The 20,959-nt window shown below is 37.3% G+C and overlaps 1 protein-coding gene across 5 annotated transcripts in view; it reads right to left on the bottom strand.

Annotated features, from left to right (window-relative positions):
* DCLK1 (doublecortin like kinase 1) overlaps positions 1–20,959 on the bottom strand; it is a 329,829-nt gene that overhangs the window by 293,709 nt on the left and 15,161 nt on the right. For all 5 annotated transcript variants that reach the window (XM_019653181.1, XM_019653178.1, XM_019653176.1 and 2 more), the window contains exon 3: positions 18,319–18,665. In XM_019653181.1, the coding sequence (XP_019508726.1) occupies positions 18,319–18,665 (347 nt within the window). The remainder of the gene's footprint in view (positions 1–18,318; positions 18,666–20,959) is intronic.

Genomic DNA, 20,959 nt, shown 5'->3' with positions numbered 1-20,959 from the left:
TTTCCCAGTAGAGGGCTCCCATAGTGGCTACATGTCACCTAGTTAAGCTTCCATATACGGTTGTATGACTTATATTTTTAAAATGAAAATAACACTATTAATGTACCATATATTAAACATAAATTCCCTTAATGAACATTTACCCAGCACCTAATAAAATCAAAGTACCATGTTAGAGACATTGAGGCAATTGTCAGCTCCCCGGTATTCAATCACCTCTCTATAATCCAGGTACCTATGTTTCTAATATTTTGCTTTTTCCCAAGATTCTCTTCATAGAACTAGTCAACCTATTGAATACCTTAAGGAATTTTTATGTAACTTTGACATTTTTCAATGATATTTTCAATAAGATGTTTTAACATAAATTAGAAGTGACATTAATAGAACTTGGATATAATATTTATAAAATATAAAAACATTCTTCCCAATCAACCTATGTTACATTTTCAAGTAATTTCAACTTAGATGGCAAATACATAAATACATCACAAATAATTAAAAGTGACTGTCTTATTTGGTATTAGAATCAAATCTTTACTAAAATGTGGATCAGTTAAAATATATAACATTTTAAAAAGTGCTTTTTGTGACCCGATGTACATTTCACATAAAAAAATGTCATCCTGTTTAATAATAGATAGTAAATAAAAACTAACCTGGAAAAATTATATTATATTTTCTTTCTAATATTATTTTGTTAACTACTAGAAACACTTTAATGTGCTATATTTAAAAATGGCATTATCATCTCTTTATATTATGCTCATTATTAATTTCCTATATTTAACCAATGGTTCATTATGAATATAAGTTTAACACTATATGGCTTAGAATAAAACCAATTTAAAGCTATATAATGGTAAAATCCACAATCAGGTGTTCGTTCCCGAGTGATAAACCAACTGAGAAACTGGTCATGGGAGCTCTTAACATGCTCTCCATTAACTGTTATGCATGGCTACTTGATGCATACTTAGTGGCTCTAAAATTGATTCCTTTTTAAGGGAAAAGTTTTAAGGTAACAATTATGTTGCAGTTTTTAAAAGATATTATAATAAAACAAATGTCATTCCTGGAACACTTGTATGGGCCTCCTTACCCCCCACCTCCCCCACCCCCACCTCAGGGACTCCAGAACCATTGGTTAGAAAGAACTTTACCATTGTGGAAAGGTATTGCCCAGAACAAAATGAGAGCCCTGGAGAGCATCTGTTGTAGAAGAAAGAACAACTTAAAGTCAGGAATATGATTTCCTATAAGTGAATAAATTAGATGAGAAGAAAAGTGAAATTGCCTCACACAAATTAGAAACTCAGATTAATTTGTAAAGGAAAAATCAGAAGAAAAAAGGAAGCAGGGATGGTACGAAGAAGACCATGTGTTTGTGTCTTCCTTTGTACAGAAGCATTTGATTTTTGTTCTGATAAAGAAGCAAGGAAAAGAAAGCAAACCCATGCCCAATCGAACTAAATAATTTCCCTATGAATAGGAAATGTTTTGTGAAGAAACAGAAATTTTAGTAATCAAATGCATGAAAAAAACACAGGTGGCAGAATTTACCCTTTCATCTCTCTTTCTGGGCTCAATATCCTGATGGCTTCAAGAAAATCACTACTAAATTCAAGGAAATTAAAAGTGATCTAAAACAGATTTGATTTCTGTCACTTGATGAGTATATATCAAGGACATATAAATTCCCCTCAAATGGATAAGAGAATAAAAGGCTGAACACTGATTCGCACATCATTAAAACATTAAATGCTACCTCATCTGAGAAGTGTAAGTTTTCTGGGGATAGTGTTCCCATGTCATAGCATCTGTAAGTCTCAAAGAGGAATGTGATTCACAAAATTTAAGAGCCACCATTGTAGATCAAACAAAAAAACCTCAATTAAAGGCACAGAGTTTTTACTTCTTTTAAACCATTAGAATTAGTCCTTTTTTTCCATTTTATTATTTTTATTCTCTAGGAAGAAATTATAATAAAGACCATTCACCTTAGTATGTAAGAAACTAGCTGAAAAAGGGGGGCCTTAAAAACTGTAAACCAGTTCTATTGGTTTTGAAAAGCATCTTCTATACTTCTATTCTCTCCAGTGTAGCTACCCAACACCATAAATCCTTAGGTTCTATGGATAGGCAAATGACCAAAAAGGAGTTAAGAAAGGGAGAAATACCTAGAAAGCAATATTACCATCCTCAAAATTATGCCTAGAAAGGAGCCCAGGGTCTCTGAATCTAAGCCAGAGACCAGCTTCTCATCCATTCTGTGAGAAATCTCACAAGGGAGACTAAGCCTTGTTTTGGCTTTGGAGATGGCCTTGAACAAGAAAAAGGATGTCTATATGTATCTATATACATATATCTACACACACACACACATTCTCTCTCTCACATACTGTTGTCCTCCACTTTTTCAATGGTACACCACTTCACTTTAAGAAAGACCTACATCAGGCCGGCCGAGTGGCATGTTGGTTAAGAGTTGGCTTGGGATGCCAGCTCTGAGCAGCAGGGCCCCAGTTCAGATCCCACATGAGGGCCACTGACACTGCGCCCTCTACAGCTAAGATGGTGAACAACAGCTCAGTCTGGAGCTGGGCTGCCATGAGTCACCGGTGACAGCGTAGGCTGCAGTGGGGCTGGCCAGCAGCCAGCATGAGCAGCCGTCCAATGGCCTGTGAGCAACTGCCTCAGCTGGGAAGAGCACAATGATAATACCAACATGGGCCAGTGAAGCGACGTCCTCCACCACTAGACTGAAGAACAAAAGGACAGCAATTTGTCTGTCCCCTTCCTGATTCCCCAATGCTGTTCCCTTCCCCAATTCCCAATAAAAAAAGGAAGACCTACATCAGTACCTGTTTTTGCTAACTCAAAGAAATATGAAGAGAATTTTCACTTTTATGAAAAAAGAAGTAAAAATTGTGCTCAGTGTTTGATTTCCAGTGACCCCTCAGAAAGACAGCAGCACCCCAAGCAGCAAGGGTGGCCCCACTAATCTCCTTCCCTGGGTACCACACTCAGCATCTCAGCATCAAGCCACCATAATTTTGAATTGTGTCTGTGAGCATCGGTGCTTTATCTCGATTTATTCTGTGCATCCACCAGCAAGCTGTATCTTAAGGTATTAGAAAAGCTTAAGAGAACTCATAAGGGTTTTACACTTAGCATAAAACTGGATGTAATTAAGGGTTTCAATTGCGGTGAGTGAAATGAAGACATTGCTCGTGTGTTCAATTTGGGTCTGGGAATGCTAAAAAAATTTTCAACTACAGTTTGGAAATATTAAATGGGAAATTCCAGAAATAAACAACTCACAAATTTCAAATTTCACACTGTTCTGAGTAGCGTGATGAAATCTTGCACCATCCCTCTCTGTCCCACCCAGGACATAAGTCATCACTTTGTCCAGAGTCTCCACACTGTATACGCTGCCTGTACTTTAGCCACTTCATAGCTGGCTGGGTTATCAGATGGACTGTCTCAGTATCTCAGTGCTTGTGTTCAAGTCACCCTTATTTTACTGGGTTGTCGGAAAAGTCATGACGCATGTTTGCAATGAAAAACATAGAAAAAATACGTCATGACTTTTCCAACAACCCAATACTTAATAATGGCCCCAAAACACAAGAGTACTGATTCTGGCAGTTCAGATACTCAAAACAGAAGCTGTAAAGTACTTCCGTTAAGTGAAAAGGTGAACATTCTTAACTTAAAGAAAGAAAGAAAACATATGCTGAGGTTGCTAAGATCAATGGTAAGAAGGAATCTTCCAACAGTAAAATTATGAAGGATAAAGAAATCCGTGCTAGTTTGCTGAGAGAGAGACTGCATTTACACAACTTTTATTACAGTATGTTGTTATAATTGTTCTATTTTATTGTTAGTCATTGTTGTTAATCTCTTACTGTGACTAATTTACAAATTAAACTTTATCATAGGTATGCACGTATAGGAAAAAACGTGTATATATATGGTTTGGAACTACCCGTGGTTTCAGGCACCCACTGGAGGAGGGGAGGTCTATGGAAAGAATCCCCTGCAGATAAGGGGGAACAACTGTAATTGCTTCTTCACTTTACACCATTGTGGCTGGTGAAAGGTTTCATAGGAGTAATCTACTTTTGGATAGTGGGGGAAACCTATATAGTGAGTATAAAAATTTCTCTGGAATTCAAAAGCCAGTGGCATCTGAATACTAAACTATAAAGGCATTCAATGATGGTTCAATGAACAGAACCCCCAGGTGCAGCTTTACTGCACGACAGGATATTGGAATTCACAATGAAGTCTCTTCCCTTGAGAAGAGGGAAATAGGTCATAAAAAAGTACTCAAGGATCTCAAATAGTAAAGTGATGAAAGGACAAGGGGGAAAGCACCATGAAGAGAAGAGACAGATGATAAAATAATTGGGTCTTACCCAAGAAAGACAAAGCACATGGAAAGCAAATTTTAACTATGGAAAGCAAAAAGATATAAGGCTTAAAATTTGTTAATATAATTTAAAATCTCATCAGCCTATAAATAGTATTTTGGACAGTAAAGAGGAAGTGTTGCCGAACGGATCATGGAGAAGGCAGGAGTGACTACTAGTCAGCTGAGGCGCACCCCAAGGGCATTAGAGGACGACAGCTATTATTCCATCCTGCCATGAACGTTAAATGTTTTTCCTCTTCTTGTCTATGTATGGCATTAATTCAGAAATACCATATGTGCGGAGTGCAAAGATAATGAGCGGTTTACTCTGCTAGAATTGGCGACATAACATTCTCTGCTAGACGTTACTTATAAAACCTCAGTAAAGCCTAGTGCTATTCACACTGAACTGGAGAGGATGGACGGAGGTCACAGTAAAGGTTAAAGAATGATGTACTTAGTAAATCCATAATTATACACATGACTTCAGAGGTAGAAAAGAGTCTTTTCTATAAATGCATATAGAAAAACGAGGTCAACACTTAAAAGTTGATGCAATTCAAACTCAGATCATTGGTGGGTGGNAATGGACTGGCTGCTTTCCAGAACATTATTGATGGCCATCATATCTTGCCACCTGATGTTAACACTGACATTGAGAGGATGCAAATGAAATGGCCGTTGGACTCTGATGTTCCATTCATAGTGTGGTATGAGAGTCTGCATTCCTACAATCTCCCTGGTGGCACTGCTGCTGCTATTCTCAGACCACTCTAGGCAGCAAGGTTTTTAAAAACACGGGTGAAGCACATACCTGGGGGGGGTGGCGGGCGATAGCGGGGAACAACTGCAAATGGGCACAAGAGAACTTTGTGTGGTGAAAGTGTCCTCAAACTGGATTGAGGTGATGGCTGCATAACTCTATACATTTACTAAAATCATTAAATAGGACTTACAACAGGTAGATTTTATGGTATGTAAACTATGTCTTAACAAAGCTACAAACATTTTTCTTTTAATTTTAAAGTTGGCATGTTTTAAAATGCAACAATATTCCTTTTCTATAAATGGTTATATTTCTGGGTGATGAGTTATATTAAGAATGTTCTTTTTCCACTGTTGGGAATGGAAATCTTTATGATAATTTAAAAGAAGATTTTCAGGTGCTTTTTAAAATTACATGAAATGGATTAATTTCATAGCTAACAACCAAAATGGCAAGAAAAGTTTAGAAGAAATTGAAGCAAGACATTTCAGTTATTTCTCAACATTTACTACTCTTTTGGTAACACACTCAAGCTTTAATATTGACAGATCACCAGAATTTGATAATTTCAGAAGTATTTTCAAACTCCAGTGGGTAAAGTAGATAAAACATAGCAAGGAATCATGAGTTTTCCACACAAAAAAATAAAATAAAAGGATCCAAGTGAATTTTCTTTATTTAAATTATTCTCAAAACACCATATAAAGTCATGTGTGGCATTATGACTAAGAATGTTGGTCAGCCTTGATCACATACACTTGGGTGGGACAATTACTTTTCCCTCGTTTTTGCATCTGTAAGTAGAAATAGTACCTACAATAGTACCTATGGTATAAAACTGTTGAAACTATAAATGGGAAATCTCTAGTTAGTGCCTGGCATATGGTAAGCATTCAAGAAATGCTAGCGGCTGTTCCATTCTTTTTGATGTTATTATCCCTGTGTTGCATCCAATATACAAGATGATTTTATTCTCTTTTCTACAAAGCCTCACATCCAGGGACCAGGGACCACTCCAGTCCTTTACCTTCCTGAAAAGCCAATTACTCAGCAATGTTCATGCCCACTGTTTACAGCAGTTTTAACATAAAAACATCTTCCAACTTCTGATTGAATACACAATGTGTGATTATTCGTCTGCTGGCACAGAGCTGGTGCTATATCCCAAGACTGGTCTGATATACTTTTCTCAGCTGGTGTTAAACCAATTTATAAGGCAAATAGGAAAAAGGAAAAGTCAGATTAAAAGAATCCATTCACAATGGGATCATTTATAGTCCGTTCCTGATAAGAGAAGCATCAGAGATAGAAATGCAATAGTTTAAATGCACAGGGTAATTATTTTTCCCTTTAAAGAAAGTAATTTTAATACCTTGAAAATAGCATTATTACTGTTGCCCACCCTCAAAATATATCAACATTTCCTCTAGGTCTTCCCCTCATTCTCTTATGTCCACAAATATATGTATGTGGGAGTAAATATCCCCCAAAATCAAATTTCCATACATTTTGATAATCTTGCAGAGTCATGAAAATAACTTTCCTCTCATTTTGACTGATGCAAGAAAATGAATGGTGATTTTACAGATCTGATTGGTAGCCCACCTCCCTGGGGAAGTATAGGTTAGTAAACTGAGGGCATTTATTATTTTCAAGGCTTCTAAAATATGCCACACACTTTGAGCACAGGAACCAATTAAAATGTAAAGCCATTTACTAGAACCCTGGTACCCAAAAGTAGGCTTTTAATGTTGTTCAGATTCTGAATGTGCTAGAAATGTTATTAACTAAACTGTGAAGTAGAATGTGTCTTTTAGTTTAAAATATAAAGGTAATGCTGCATACGAGTGTTTTGACAGTCACATTTCCAAATAATGCAAGGATATCCTCAAAGAAGATGAACTGTATCAATCATCTCCTACTTATATGAACATACAAATACAAAATGCAAGTTTCTCTAACAGGGAGTCCAGGGAGTTTTAAGAGGGCTTTGATTACCCTTCTGATGCCATTGTGAGGAATTCTTCCAAGTCTTCCAACCACCCGACACCTGGCACAGAGCCCATGCTCAAAAGATGTCTACTGAACTAACAAACCAATAAGAATATACACATTCTCAACATTAAAGACACTTAAAATAAAACATTAAAGCATGACCATCTCAATAGAATCCACATGAAACTCTTGATCTAATTTGTCCAAATTAAAGACAACTCTGTGAATAGTCTGTTCCCCTGTCAGACTTCGCAGGTCTTTGTTTCTATGACCACTGTCAACAATGGTATTCTGAAATCCTCTCTTCCTACAAGGTTCATAACTATTGCCAACTGCAACAGGAGCTTAATATATGGTCGCATTTTTTAAATACACGGTGGCTAAATCTACCAATGTGACATGAAATGTAGATAAACAAGAAAATAAATTTTTGCTTTGGAAGAAAATGGTGATGTTATTAAGAAGCAAAATAGCCAACATGTCTGTACAATTCTTTTCGTGGCACACCAATCCCAGAAAAGGCCTGAGAAATATGTAATTTTATTTTTCGTAGGGCCATTGCATCACCAATGACAGAAATGAACCTTCTATTGCTTCCCCATATAGAAACCCCACTTATTTCTGGAGCTTATTACTTTTTCCCCTAATTTGGAGCTATAACCCTAGAGATAGAGTTGACCTTCTCATTCTTAAAAGTCCCTATTGATGGGGTCACTGGGCATTGCATGGCTATTCGCAAGGCCACATCTGCCTAAGTGAGGTTCAGTCACTGACAGCTGACAGCTGAATTAAGTACTAAGTGACATTTCCTCAATTTCTTAGCCTCTCAGTCTGCATTATAAGAAAACCACCCCCAATTCTGATTATTAGGTGATTACTTCACACCAGTTTACCCCATCCATCATTGTTCTCAACAGCAGAGTCTGTGATACATAGGATCCTTTGCCACTAAATGTCTAGGCATGCTGGCTGGGAATTATTTTCAAAATTTACCCCTCCATTTCCTGCACCTATTAAAAGTTTCCCTGTGTTCTCTGGACATCCTCCATGTTCTGAATTTTCTCTTGCATAGGGAATCTGCCTGACATAGTTGGAGATCTCAAATCAACTCACAGAAAGAGTTTTAATGACTTCCAATCAACCCCATGGAAGTTATCCACAAGAACCATGAGGAAAATAAGAAATCTGTGCAGCCTATTGAGGGAGCATACAGATAACTTCTAACAGCATGCATATGGACTCTGTGGCTGCCATGTGCCTTAAATCTCTTCTCAGGATCAGCGTTTCCATGGTAATCACTCAGCCTTCCCTGCTTCTCTTAATTTTCATTTATTCTCCATCCAGGAAGTCATCCATCCTCCACATACAGACAGCCCATTGAGGCTAGACTGCAGTGGGCATACATTTTATACTAATGGACTGGCTGCTTTCCAGAACATTATTGATGGCCATCATATCTTGCCACCTGATGTTAACACTGACATTGAGAGGATGCAAATGAAATGGCCTTTGGACTCTGATGTTCCATTCATAGTGTGGGATGAGAGTCTGCATTCCTACAATCTCCCTGGTGGCACTGCTGCTGCTATTCTCAGACCACTCTAGGCAGCAAGGTTTTCAAAAACACGGGTGAAGCACATACCTGAGCAAACAGCAGGACTTCTTACAACTTGTTTCTGTTGTATAACTAGTTACCAGTTCCCAAACTATTACTATGAAAAAGCATCCGATATGAAATATCTACTCTTTTTTTTAAAGATAATGTTTATCTTGAGTTATATTTTCCCTAGGAGATTTTTTAAAAATAAAATATTGATTTTATCTTACTACCTGCCAAGGTAAGTTTAGTTTATGGTCTTCCAAGTAGAGAAGAAGAGAGACTAGAAAGATCTCTCGTAAGGGCACTCCCAACCCTATAATTCTGTGATTCTACTTATCAGAGTCCATGCCACAAGATAAAATTTAAAAAATCATTTAATAAATATTAAGCATTAAATGAATATTGAAGTCAATAAAGAATCATCTTCTTTATCCAGGATGTTTTAGTCTTAACACAAGTGCACAAGTTGTTATTACACAAAGCAGAAGTGATTAGGCACAGAAAGAGAATTACCTTGTGTTTTTCCCTCCGGGAGAGACTCCTAAAGGATCATGGTAATTAGGCTTCTATTGACCTAAAAAGCCTAAGTTATCTGGTATTTATGAAACAATACTAGACTTATTTCATAGATACGTTTTGTAATATGTCTTATTTTCTTCCTAAGAGGGTTCTAAAGAGAGTAGATGAATTCTGAGATGCTTTTAACATCTAACGACTGATTACATTGAACAACATCTCAAGAGCCTCTACTCCCCATAATGTTTGCTTCTCAATCTAACTTCAGAACACTATTACTCTCAGTAAGTCAGAACACACAAGAGGAGCTCTGCAGATGTGTTACTAGAAAGGAAATCACACTGGACAACTTGCCTTCTGGGGATCTTGCACCCAGCAATACAATAACAAAGCTAGAGCAGGGATGGCTTAACAATTTGACATTTCCCACACGAATATGTACATAGTATTTTATGAAATTGCAAGCAAGAAACTAAATTAGATACAGAGTGGGATCCAAATTTTTTTAAGAATAAAGCAAAGGAAATAAGCCAAAATATTAACAAGCGTCATCTTGTCAATGAGATTGTAAGTCATTTTAACTTATCTTAATATTTCCTCATTTGCTTCAAAATTCTTTACAATGACCATGGAAAAGCCAATTAAAACATAAATCTCCCATCTGTCCTTTTCTTTCTATGGTATGTTGTTTACAACATAGTTCAGATTTAAAATTGGATTTTTAAAGTTCCATTTAATTTCTGAAACCTCCTCTTTAATTTAGTTTCAAGGATTTAAACTAATCAGAAAAATCTGCTGCAACATATTGTCCTCTAGCACCACAAACCCTCTGAACACTGTAGGTTTGTGTCTCTGCAATAATTAGGCCAGATGCTATTCATGCGATTCTCTTATTGGCCTATCACCAATTTTTAAATCCATAGCATGTATTGATTAGTTCTCTTTATTCACTGGATAGCCGAGGCAATGTCAGGAAAGATTTAGAGTAATTCTCCTGACTCAGACAGTGAACATTTTCTAACAGACCATCTATTGCTTCCCCACAGGATCAAAGTGCTTCTAATAGTAAAAAGTGCTCTAAAATTGGATGCATTTTTAAAGAATTATCCTAGAGTCATTAATGAAGCAGGAGCCTGAGTTACAGAACAAGCAGCATGATGAACCCTTTGCAATTTGGTTCCACTGCACAGAGTACCACCAGGGTGATCCATCAGCTCCCAAATGGCCATGACCTATAAGGACTTTGCAGAACACTGGAGTCACTGTGCTAATGCCAGAGGGGTAGCCCATGGTGAACTGGTTGGTGGTCCAGTCATTTAGTCATTCAATCATTTGTTGAACAAGCATTTACATAGTTAGGCCCTAGAAGCCAACAGGACACCTTCCCTGCCCCATCCTATGAATCCTGATGGAGGAGACAGGCGTGCCAATAGTCAACAGGACAGCATAATCAACAACTGTGGGCCTACAAAGACAGTGAATGGAGCCCAGGAGAGGCAGCTATCTGTTCTACCCGAGGAAGTCAAGAAATGTTTCGTGGATGAGGCCACCCTTAAGCTAAAATTTGAGAAATGAGAAGGTTCTGGCCTTGCAGAGCTGTGGCGATGATTTAATAAGTTTGTCACATGGATTGTTTCATTACATCCTCATGACATCCTAGAACGTGGGAATTATTAGTATTGCTATTATACAGATGAGAAAATTGAGTATTCAAGAATTAATTCTTCTCAATGGGAGAATAGATTCTACTGTGTCCAGGGGTAGAAGACAGACTTGAACTTAAGGCTATTAGTCTTGAAACTATGTGTTTGAAAATTGTTTATAAAAACTAGTGTTTTTTCCCCTATACTATATTATGCATATATCCATACTTTAAAAAAAAAGATTTTATTGGGGAATTGGAGAGAGGGGAACAGTATTGGGGAATCGGGGAAGGGGAAAAAACAGGTAGACAAATTGCTGTTTTTGTTCTTCAGTCTAGTTGTGGAGGACGTCGCTTCAATGGCCCATGTTGGTATGATCATTGTGCTCTTCTCGGGTAAGACAATCAGTTGCCAGTTATTGGTCGGCCTCTCACAGCGGCTCCCAGCAGCTCATACCAGCTGCCGACCGCTCACGCTGGCTGCCAGCCACTCACGTAGCTCACGGCAGCCCACTGCAGACCCGCTGCAGCCTACGCCATTGCTGGTGACTCACAGCAGCCCAGCTCCAGGTCAAGCTGTTGTTCACCATCTTAGCTGTAGAGGGCGCAGCGTCACTGGCCCATGTGGGATTTGAACCGGGGCCCTGCTGCTCTGAGCTGGAGTACCAAGCCAGCTCTTAACCAACGAGCCACTTGGCCAGCCCTGCATATATCTATACTTAAATTGCAGCATACCTAACTAAGCAAGTGTCCTTATTACAAGTAAATTGAATATATAGGATTTTTAAACTTCAATAATCAGTTCAGTGGGGAACTAACAATTTTCCAGTCCTGAATGAGAAACTTGATCCATCTAGATTTTTCAGATAGAAATCTGAGTGCAGGCCCAGCTGACTTTAAAGTCCAAGTTCTTCCCATCACTCCAACATGTTCCCTTAGGGCAGAGGAGACTCACAGGCCAAATCAGGGCTCTTAGCCTTTGCAAAAGCAGTAGTTGCCATTAGGAGATAATCCCAAAGCCCACAGTCTTGTAAAGCTGATCAAAGTGCCCTCAGCATACTAGAGGGAGGGCTTCTGGAGTCATATCTCCGGTTCTATAGTGGGGGCACTACAGAACTCATTTTACAGCAAATCAGAGTTCAATTTACAGAAAACTGACTTTTGCTGAGACTAACCTGAGCCCAAAATATAAATCACTGAAAGCAAAACTGAACGACAATTGCATTGTCAGAGGAGCTCAGACCAGAAGAAAAGGACTTAACTTCCAAATTTGGGAGACTTAATATCTACATAAAGACAGATACAGCTTATAAGTCCTGAATATCAACCAAATGTAACTGAAAGTAGCACATTCTATTCTGGACACGTTAATTCCTTAAGTGAAGTATCATCATTATTCTTAAGATCTTTTTTCTTTGAAAACAGATAAGATTTTCCATCAATTCAGAGCTCTAGCAAATCATGAAGCTGGTTTAACATGAGCTCTGAGCTTCTGTAGGAAATTTTAATTTGACGATTTAAATGTAAGCTAAATCATTTGTATCAACTGTTTTTTTACAAATTGCAAACAAAATCAAAATGTGTTACATTCACTTTCACAACATAGATAACATACCAAATCATAATAGTAAAAAAAATCTGTATACCAAGAATGAAAGGTTTAAATATGCTTAAAGAAAATAAGTTAGAGCTGTCACAGAAGTTTTATTTAAAAAAAGAAAAAAGAAAAAAAAGGCACGATTACCAATAGTTACAGAATTCCTTTTCCAGTCCAACCAAATCCTATCACATCCTAAATTCCTTCCTTTTCATTTGGAAACCTCTGGTTTTCACATATTCTATACTCATTCATTGCAATAGTCAAGGTCAGGTATAGTAGCAATGTGTACCACTTCTTCAACTTGTAAGGGAAAGAAATATTCTAATCTCAAGTGTGAAACAAATTGCTTTTACTTCAGATTAAGTATTAAAAACCAAAAGGAAAAAACCCAAAGACCATTTTGTGATATCTGATTGATGGATTCCTATTGATCATCACTACCATTTTCCGAATTCCAATAAACTCATATACTAGTTACCTAAAATAAATGGCTGCAATTATTATGACTCATTTACAAGCACCTTTTGAACTTTACATTTGTAATAGGCAAGGGGGTTCAGTGAACAAAAGATACAGAGAAGACAGTAACTGATTGACTTATTAATAGCTATTGCGATTTCCTATACCTAGCAGCTGCTATGTTCTGAACATACGTATCCCCCAAAATTCGTATATGAAACATAACCCCCAGAGTGAGCATATTAGAAGACAGGGACTTTGGCAGGTGATTAGGTCATATGGGCGAAGCCCTCATGAATGGGATTAGCGCCCTATAGAAAGAGACTCAAGAGTGACTGGCTAGCTCGGGTGGTTAGAGTGCAGGCTCATAACACCAAGGTTGCGGGTTCGATTCCCATATAGGCCAATGAGCTGTGCCCTCCACAACTGGATTGAAGACAATGACTTGACTTGGAGCTGATGGGTCCTGCAAAAACACACTATTGCTCAATAAAGTTTTTTTTTTAAAAAAGAAAGAGACTCAAAAGCTCCCTAACCAGTCCTGCCATGAGAGGACACTGCAAAAACTCGGCTCTCGATGAACCAGGAAGTGGGCTGTCACCAGACCAAATCTGCTGGCACCTTGATATTGGACTTCCAGCCACCAGGACTGTGAGACATAAATTTTGTGGTATATAAGCCACCCAGGCGTTGGTATTTTGTTATAGCAGCCAGAGCCGACTAAGGCAGCAGCTCTGTTGCCTGTTCTCACGGCTTACCATCTAAATCAGTTTATGGGTATCTTTACTTCGGCTGAGTGACTCCTAGTGTTTTTCATATTAGGAAGACAATAGTTTGCTCACTCTAGCATTTTAGCAGTGGCGGGTTTTACAAAGTGCATGACTCATTTATGTGAAATGCCTATAGGATAAAAATATAACATCCTTGAGTGAGTTTTTCCTCTGCTAGCAAAGTATGCTGCTATTTTGCTGATGAGTAGATAAGACCGGGGTGTGCACAGACCTTCAATGTTAATGAGTAGATAAGATGGGGACGGGCATATATTCCTACTTTAAGAACTACCTAGTTTATCAATATTACTATATGACTTTGATGCTATTTTGAAATATTACTATATTTCAGTGGCGGAGGGGATCATTGGGAAGTGCCTTCTCAATGATCTTTACAGTATAAATTGCCTGCTTAGGCATTAGCTGTTCTAATACTTGCTGTGGTTTGTGATTCTAAGTAAGGATTCAGGAACCACAGATTTAGAAGACTTAGCAGCTCAAAACAGCCTGATGTGCTGTTCCCCAAAAGACTCAGGAGATATGCAAGTGTATCCTTGCAGCAAATCTTGTACCTTTTGGGCTTATTTTAATCATAAAAAATAGTCACACTCCAAATGACTTCTGGGAGTAGCTGCCTGGCAGGGTGAGGGAATAACCCACAGAAAATCCCAACATCAGAGCCTGGACTGGGGTAAGGGGAAAAGATTCTCACATAGCCTCTGCTGGGCTGTGGAAAAGGGGGATGTGATTGTAACCTTTAGCTAGAAAAATGCCCACTTTCCTTCCTAGGGAGCCCTTCATCAAGGCCCAGAAAAGCAATGCATCAGTGAAATGAAGACACTGCAAGTGATTCTTTGACCTCCCAGCCCTGCCTGCAAAAGTGCCTGATCATGTGGTGAGCAAAGGTCTCCTGATCACATGGTGTGAGGAGGGGTCAGCAAGGGGGTGGCAACCTTTAATCAAAGCATCAGTGGCGTGAATCAAGAATGGAGTTGAAATAATTAGAAAGGGTTTGCTCACAAATAGGCCACTCATGAGCCACAAGGGTCATTTGGGGAAACCGCAGCTTCCTGCAAAATGTCCTCTAAGTGGTACAGCATTTCCAGTATGTTGATTTCCTAATTCTCAGCCTAAAAACTCAAAAAGACACTATTCAGTGAACTCTTACATTAGGGCAAACCCAAGAGGCAAATGGCAAGGAGGCCGAGTGGTAGCAGCAACAAGTGAGAATGGAATTTGGTCTGCACCTTCTGGCACCATCTCTGGATACCATATGTACCAGCAGGCACGGGTTCTCCTGGTTCCATTGCCAGGAACCCCAGGGTCATCAGTTTCCATACCGTGGATACATCTGCAGGCCACATGAAGGCAATCTGAAAAGCCATTCCTGCTTGCACATCTTCCTGTCTACTCATTTACTCAAAGCACTCAAACTATTGATTTTTTAAATTAGTTTCAAGTATATAAAACAACACAGTGATTAGATATTTATATACCTCACCAAGTGATCACCCCAATAAGTCTGTTATTCATGTGAAACCATACATAGTCATTATAATATTATTGACTATATTCCCTATGCTGTACTTTACATCCCATGACTAAGCTATGGATTTTTAAAATAATTTTATTTCTTCAATGCAAAAAAATATATATTCCTTTAAAAACTTTATTGGGCATTGGATTTCCCATATCATTCATGGCCTTGATACATGGGCTCAATTACACTAATTTTTAAAAAAGCAGGTGGAACAAGCAATCTTAAGAGTGATGTCCTATTGACAGCATGTGGAGCCCAACGGTCAGGATAAGATGGTGGGGGCACCACGTGCCACCCTACTACGGCACAGCAGCATGCTACAGTATAGCTTGGAAGAAAGTGGTTTATTCTCAGAGGCTTATCAAGCCTTAGTCTCTGCAAGGCTGTCAAAGGATCCTACTCTAACAAACCGCTCATGGGGACAGATTTCTCTTCTGAACAAAAACAGCTCTAAAGACTCCTGGGGTCTATGAAGAAATATCTTTGTTCCTACTTGGAATCCAAGCAACAACTCTCTATATTCTTTCCACTTTATCACCCAATTCCTCTGCAGCTTTTCACCTCCCTTGCTATGAAGAGAACATGCCACAATGCAAGAAATGCCCCACAGCTAACTGAATGCTCAACAACAACAACAGAAAAAAACAGTTGAATACAACAGTCAGCAGAACAACTACAGGAGAAAAACACATAGCAGAAAACTTTCAAATGTTATTTTTTTTAGATAAATTACTTGGAAATTCTTTCTCAGTACATTTACATTTGATTGGTGCTTTAATATAACCCAACGTGGTACAGCGGTTACACGCACAAGCTCTGGAGAGAGACTGGTTCACATCCCAACTCTGCCATTTATATATGTGTGGTCTTAGACATTTTTTTTTAATAAACAAATTCTGTGCCTTAGTATCCTCACCTGTTAAATGGGTATAATAATCAAGACGTTATGATGCTTAAACATGCTAATATATACAAAGCATTTTGAATAATGCTCAATAAAGCTATGATCATTATTATTATAGTTCAAAATTGCTTTCACATGTATTATAATTGATCCCACAAGCACTATATGAAACCGAGGTTATCATTTGATTCATATTTTACTGATGAGTATAATGAGGCTCAGTTAAGTGATTTGCTAAAAACATAAATAATCTGTGGCTGAGTCATGATTTGAATCCTGGTCCTCCGATATTAAACTTCTTTTTTTTTCCATTACAATGGATTACTTACATGTAAACCACAGGAAAATCAGCCATTATAAAATATATACACTAGATAAATTCCTAAAAAGAAGAAAATTATTGAGAACATCAGAGTACCTCTTCTAGGAATTCATTCTTAGAATAAAGAAATGATCAATTGATGGCAGAATTTACTAAAATATTGGGTTGTCAGAAAAGTCATGACGTATTTTTCTGTTTTTCATTGCAAAAATGCATCATGACTTTTCCAACAACCCAATAGTTAAAACTGATTTTTAGATTCAGTGAGTAGCAAGTTGGAACCCCCAAAATTCTGAAGTGGGGGGGAGGAAGAAGGTTTATCAATATGTATTCTTTGCTGTAAATTTTCCTTTTTATGAAAACCGGTAAACTCCCATCTAGGGAAAATTTAACACAAAAAAATGCAAAACTACAAGATGGTTGAGTCACTCATTACAGAGGGAAGCCCTAAAGGGCTTAAATATTTAAAGGTGAACTTTTTCATCTTATTGTTGCTATAACCCACAAGCCAACAGTGGACTTTTTGATCACTGATATATTGGTACCATTCAGGCTACACACCGTTAGATCTAGAAGGCTGGGCGTATCATCCTTCAGAATCCTGATCCACATGACACTTAGGGGAAGTTTTATGAGACAAGCATTGGTGAATATAAACAAACAACTAGCAGATTTTCCTTCTTTCTAATGAATTCTATAATATAAAGAATTTGGATGGTTCCCCAGGGCAGGAATTCTTTCATGACTCACACTCTTTATACTATTTGCATCTATTTCTAATTCATAGTTTGAATGGGTTAGCCTTCAAAAACTTACATTAGTCGTCTGCTTAACAAGATCAACCTTTCAACTTATAAATCTAGTTTTGATTTTTAATATGTGTTCTACATACAAATCATTCAAATTATCCCTCAAAATAATTTTTAAAAAGCATTTGGACAGATCCACATTAAAAACTAAATTTCAAGCAATGATAGTGTGCGAAAAAATATAATCTTACAAAGATACTGGTAAACTCTCAGTGACCAGCAAATCGCAATGTACATATATCAGTGTCATTGTATTCAGCCTACCATCAGAGTTCTATCAAAGCTTTACAAAAGTCCACACGAGACTTCCTTTAAATTCATCTGAGCAACTCACATTAAAATGTCCACTAATCCAAGTCAACCGAAGAAACATTCCATAGCCAAAGAAACCCGTCATTTTAATTCTGAAATTATGTTTTGAAAACAAGATATATAATATGCTAGAGATGTGTGTCTTAAAGCTATCCAGGTGGAAATATTTTATTCTTTAGAAATATACTTAAAAATCTATAAAATTTAAATAAATCTCACTAGTGAACATTATTGAGACAGTAAATTATATTATTTAGGCCAAAGAAAGGAATTAGATTTTTCTCTACTTGTTTGAGTTTACCTCTATATCTCAGTCATAGTCCAAGCTATAAGAAATTATTATATGACAAAACTGAAAACAAATGGTTGAAAAGCACCATTATGTTAAGCAATTAATAAATGAAGAAGTCGTTTTTCAGTTATTAATTGCATAGCATAATGGCGTAATCATTTAAGCTTCAGAGATAGGCAGTTTTACTTTATTGTTATGTTAATCCTATCTTTGGACTGGTTTGAGGTCAACAGCTATGTATTTGTTAACTAAATGACCCAACTCTTTCAATGTCAGCAAAATGTATGTTTCAGGTCCCCACTACATGCCACATAAATTTCCTGGTTCTCGCCTGTAAAGTCAAGGTTATACCACAATGCCTCTCTTACCTGTTTCCCATCCAGGGTGTACAGGCGTTTCACCACTCCCGAGTCCAACTTGATGGCATCGGTTATATCAGTGAGAACCTGCTCAAAGGAATGAGCGGTTTTCTTATTCAGCAGAATCCTGACAGCTTTCCGTGGCTTCACCCCACTTCTGATGATGGTGACCAGCTTGGGCCGAATGAAATCCTTATTCTCCCGCACCTCTGAAGGGCTCCCTTTGGCAGTAGCCAGTGATGACACTGCTCGGGATGCCGAGGTGGTTTTGACATTCACAGACCAATTGGGGTTCACATTCTTGGTGTACTCCAGTTTCTTGAAGGGCTCTATTGAGCCACATACATAACTCTCTCCTAAGGAAAAGAGAAACATATTTAAATTCACACTAAAGTAAACTCATTTTCTTTTTCTTAGTCTGTGATATTTTTCTTTTCTACTTAGAGGCAAGAGCTAGTTGTGACTTTTTAAACAATGGAAGCATGACTAATAATGAAAAAGAAAGGTTTTTGACTTCTAATCTGGCTCTGTCAGCAACAGATGGGTATCCTGGGAAAAGAAATCATAATTCCTCCCGTTATCTTTAGATTGATGATAGAAATATTGATATTCAATAGACTTCAGAAAGATATAAAACTGAATTCAAAATAGAAAGTATGCTTTGGGATTTAGGAATATTTGTATTTGCAGAAAACTTCAAAATCAGTGGTACCTACATTTGCCACCTGAAATAATTTAAAAACTGAAAATGGGTCAGAAAATAGCTTCTTAAATTAGCTATGTAATTTCTAAGTTTGATAGGAGTGTTTGCTAAACATTTTGTAAATCAAGTAAAATTCCCAGAGCAAGCAACTACCCTTCCTCTTCTCCCATCTACACAGGGCCAAGCATTACTCTCCACAAATGCTAGGAAGCCAGTTTACACCTGTTTATAGATAAAAGGTTTTGAGAGTGGTCAGCTTATAAACTGTAGCTTCATAAACTGACTCTAAAACAAATATAATTATACAAGATGAATAAGAACTGAGGGTCTAATTAAAACATGGTGACTATATTTGATAAAACTGTATAGTATAGAAGAGCATTCTAAAAGAGTGAAATTTAAATGTTCTCACACACACACAAAAATGAATATGTGAGGTAATAGATATGTTAATTCAATGGGAGGGATCCTTTCACAATATATGCATATATCAAATCATCATGAGGTACACTTTAAATATCTTACAATTTTATTTGTCAATTATACCCCAAAAAAGTTAAAAAGAAAATAAACAAATAAATAAAATTCTTATGAAAAATGATTCCTTAACAAAGAATCATATAATGAGCATACTCAGACAATTAAGTAGATGTGGATCACACACATAAAAGTAATACATGTACCAAGCAATGACAAATTATAAAATGATTGATCTATGTATACATATTTCATAAAGTTAGTCAAAGCATTTTGAAATTATAGATTTTATAACAGCCTTTTTCTGTATTAGTAAGTCTTTGTAACTGGGAATAGGTAAAAACGCTAAAAAGCCTTCCTGATTCCAGGTAAAGTGACCTAGGACTAATCCTACACAGCACATTACTTTTATCTAAATCCTTGTCCATTTTTAAATTAACAGTGCAAGCATCCAAGGCCACAGGATAAGTATTCACATAAAAATAACTGAACCAGGGTTTTGAAAATCGAAAAGCACAGTTACACAGGTTATCAAACATTTACCTGGCAAATGTTTTAAATATATACTCTAATGTGTGTTTATACATTATGCCTCACTAGAAGTTGTACAAGTAGTACAAATTTAGCAAACCCTCTTTCTTTTCACCTAGCAGATCATGACTGGTCCCAGCTATGCTGTTCTCAAGATGTATATCGATATCAATAACATGTACAAGGGGACTGCAAAAACAGGGGGTGCTTCTGAAGCCTTTGTGGAAAGGCTGAGCATGTGATAGCAGGAAGAGAGCTAAAGTCTGGGCTCAGTACATGGCTTCTCCAAACATGTGACTGTGGGCAAGTCCCCTAGTCTTCTCAGGGGTAGTTTATTCATCTGTCAAAAAAAAGGCTACTCCAGTGGCCACTTTTATCTCACCAAGTTCCAATGAAGATCAAATTAGAGAGTAGAGGTCAAAGTGATCTCAGATGCAAAATTGCTACACAAGTGAAAAATCATCTGAGGTTGCAGTGAGGCTCAAAGGAAATTTTAAAAATGAAATTATTAGAAATGAGTAAGCAAGTTCATTGTTTCCAGCTACACCATTACCAGTAGACATCACTTTGCATCCATCTCAATGTGAGGATGCCCTAAACATTCCCCAACAATACACACAGCCCATTCTTTAGCTGGCCAAGCCAATCTGCCACAGTTCTGTGCTAATCAGACATGTGCAATTGTCTAATTATTTGTTAAGTTTATCTACTAAAGTAATAATTAAAACAAAAACATGGAGTGGTTTACACCTCGACAAAGAATTTGTTTTTTTTAACTTTAGAAAATAATTAGAAAAGGGAAGAATTTTAAAGTACTCACACCAAAATATGGAATGGATTTGTTGAAAAAAAAAAAGAAACAATTTTTTTAACATCTTAGATAAAATTTTAAAGAAATTTTTTAAAAGCTTGACAGCTAAGAAGGTAATATTGGTTTGT

The sequence above is a fragment of the Hipposideros armiger genome, unplaced genomic scaffold, assembly GCF_001890085.2.
Source record: "Hipposideros armiger isolate ML-2016 unplaced genomic scaffold, ASM189008v1 scaffold_198, whole genome shotgun sequence".
Classification (NCBI taxonomy): domain Eukaryota; kingdom Metazoa; phylum Chordata; class Mammalia; order Chiroptera; family Hipposideridae; genus Hipposideros; species Hipposideros armiger.
The sequence above is the reverse complement of the archived record's forward strand: the minus strand, read 5'-3'. Positions and strand labels throughout refer to the sequence as shown.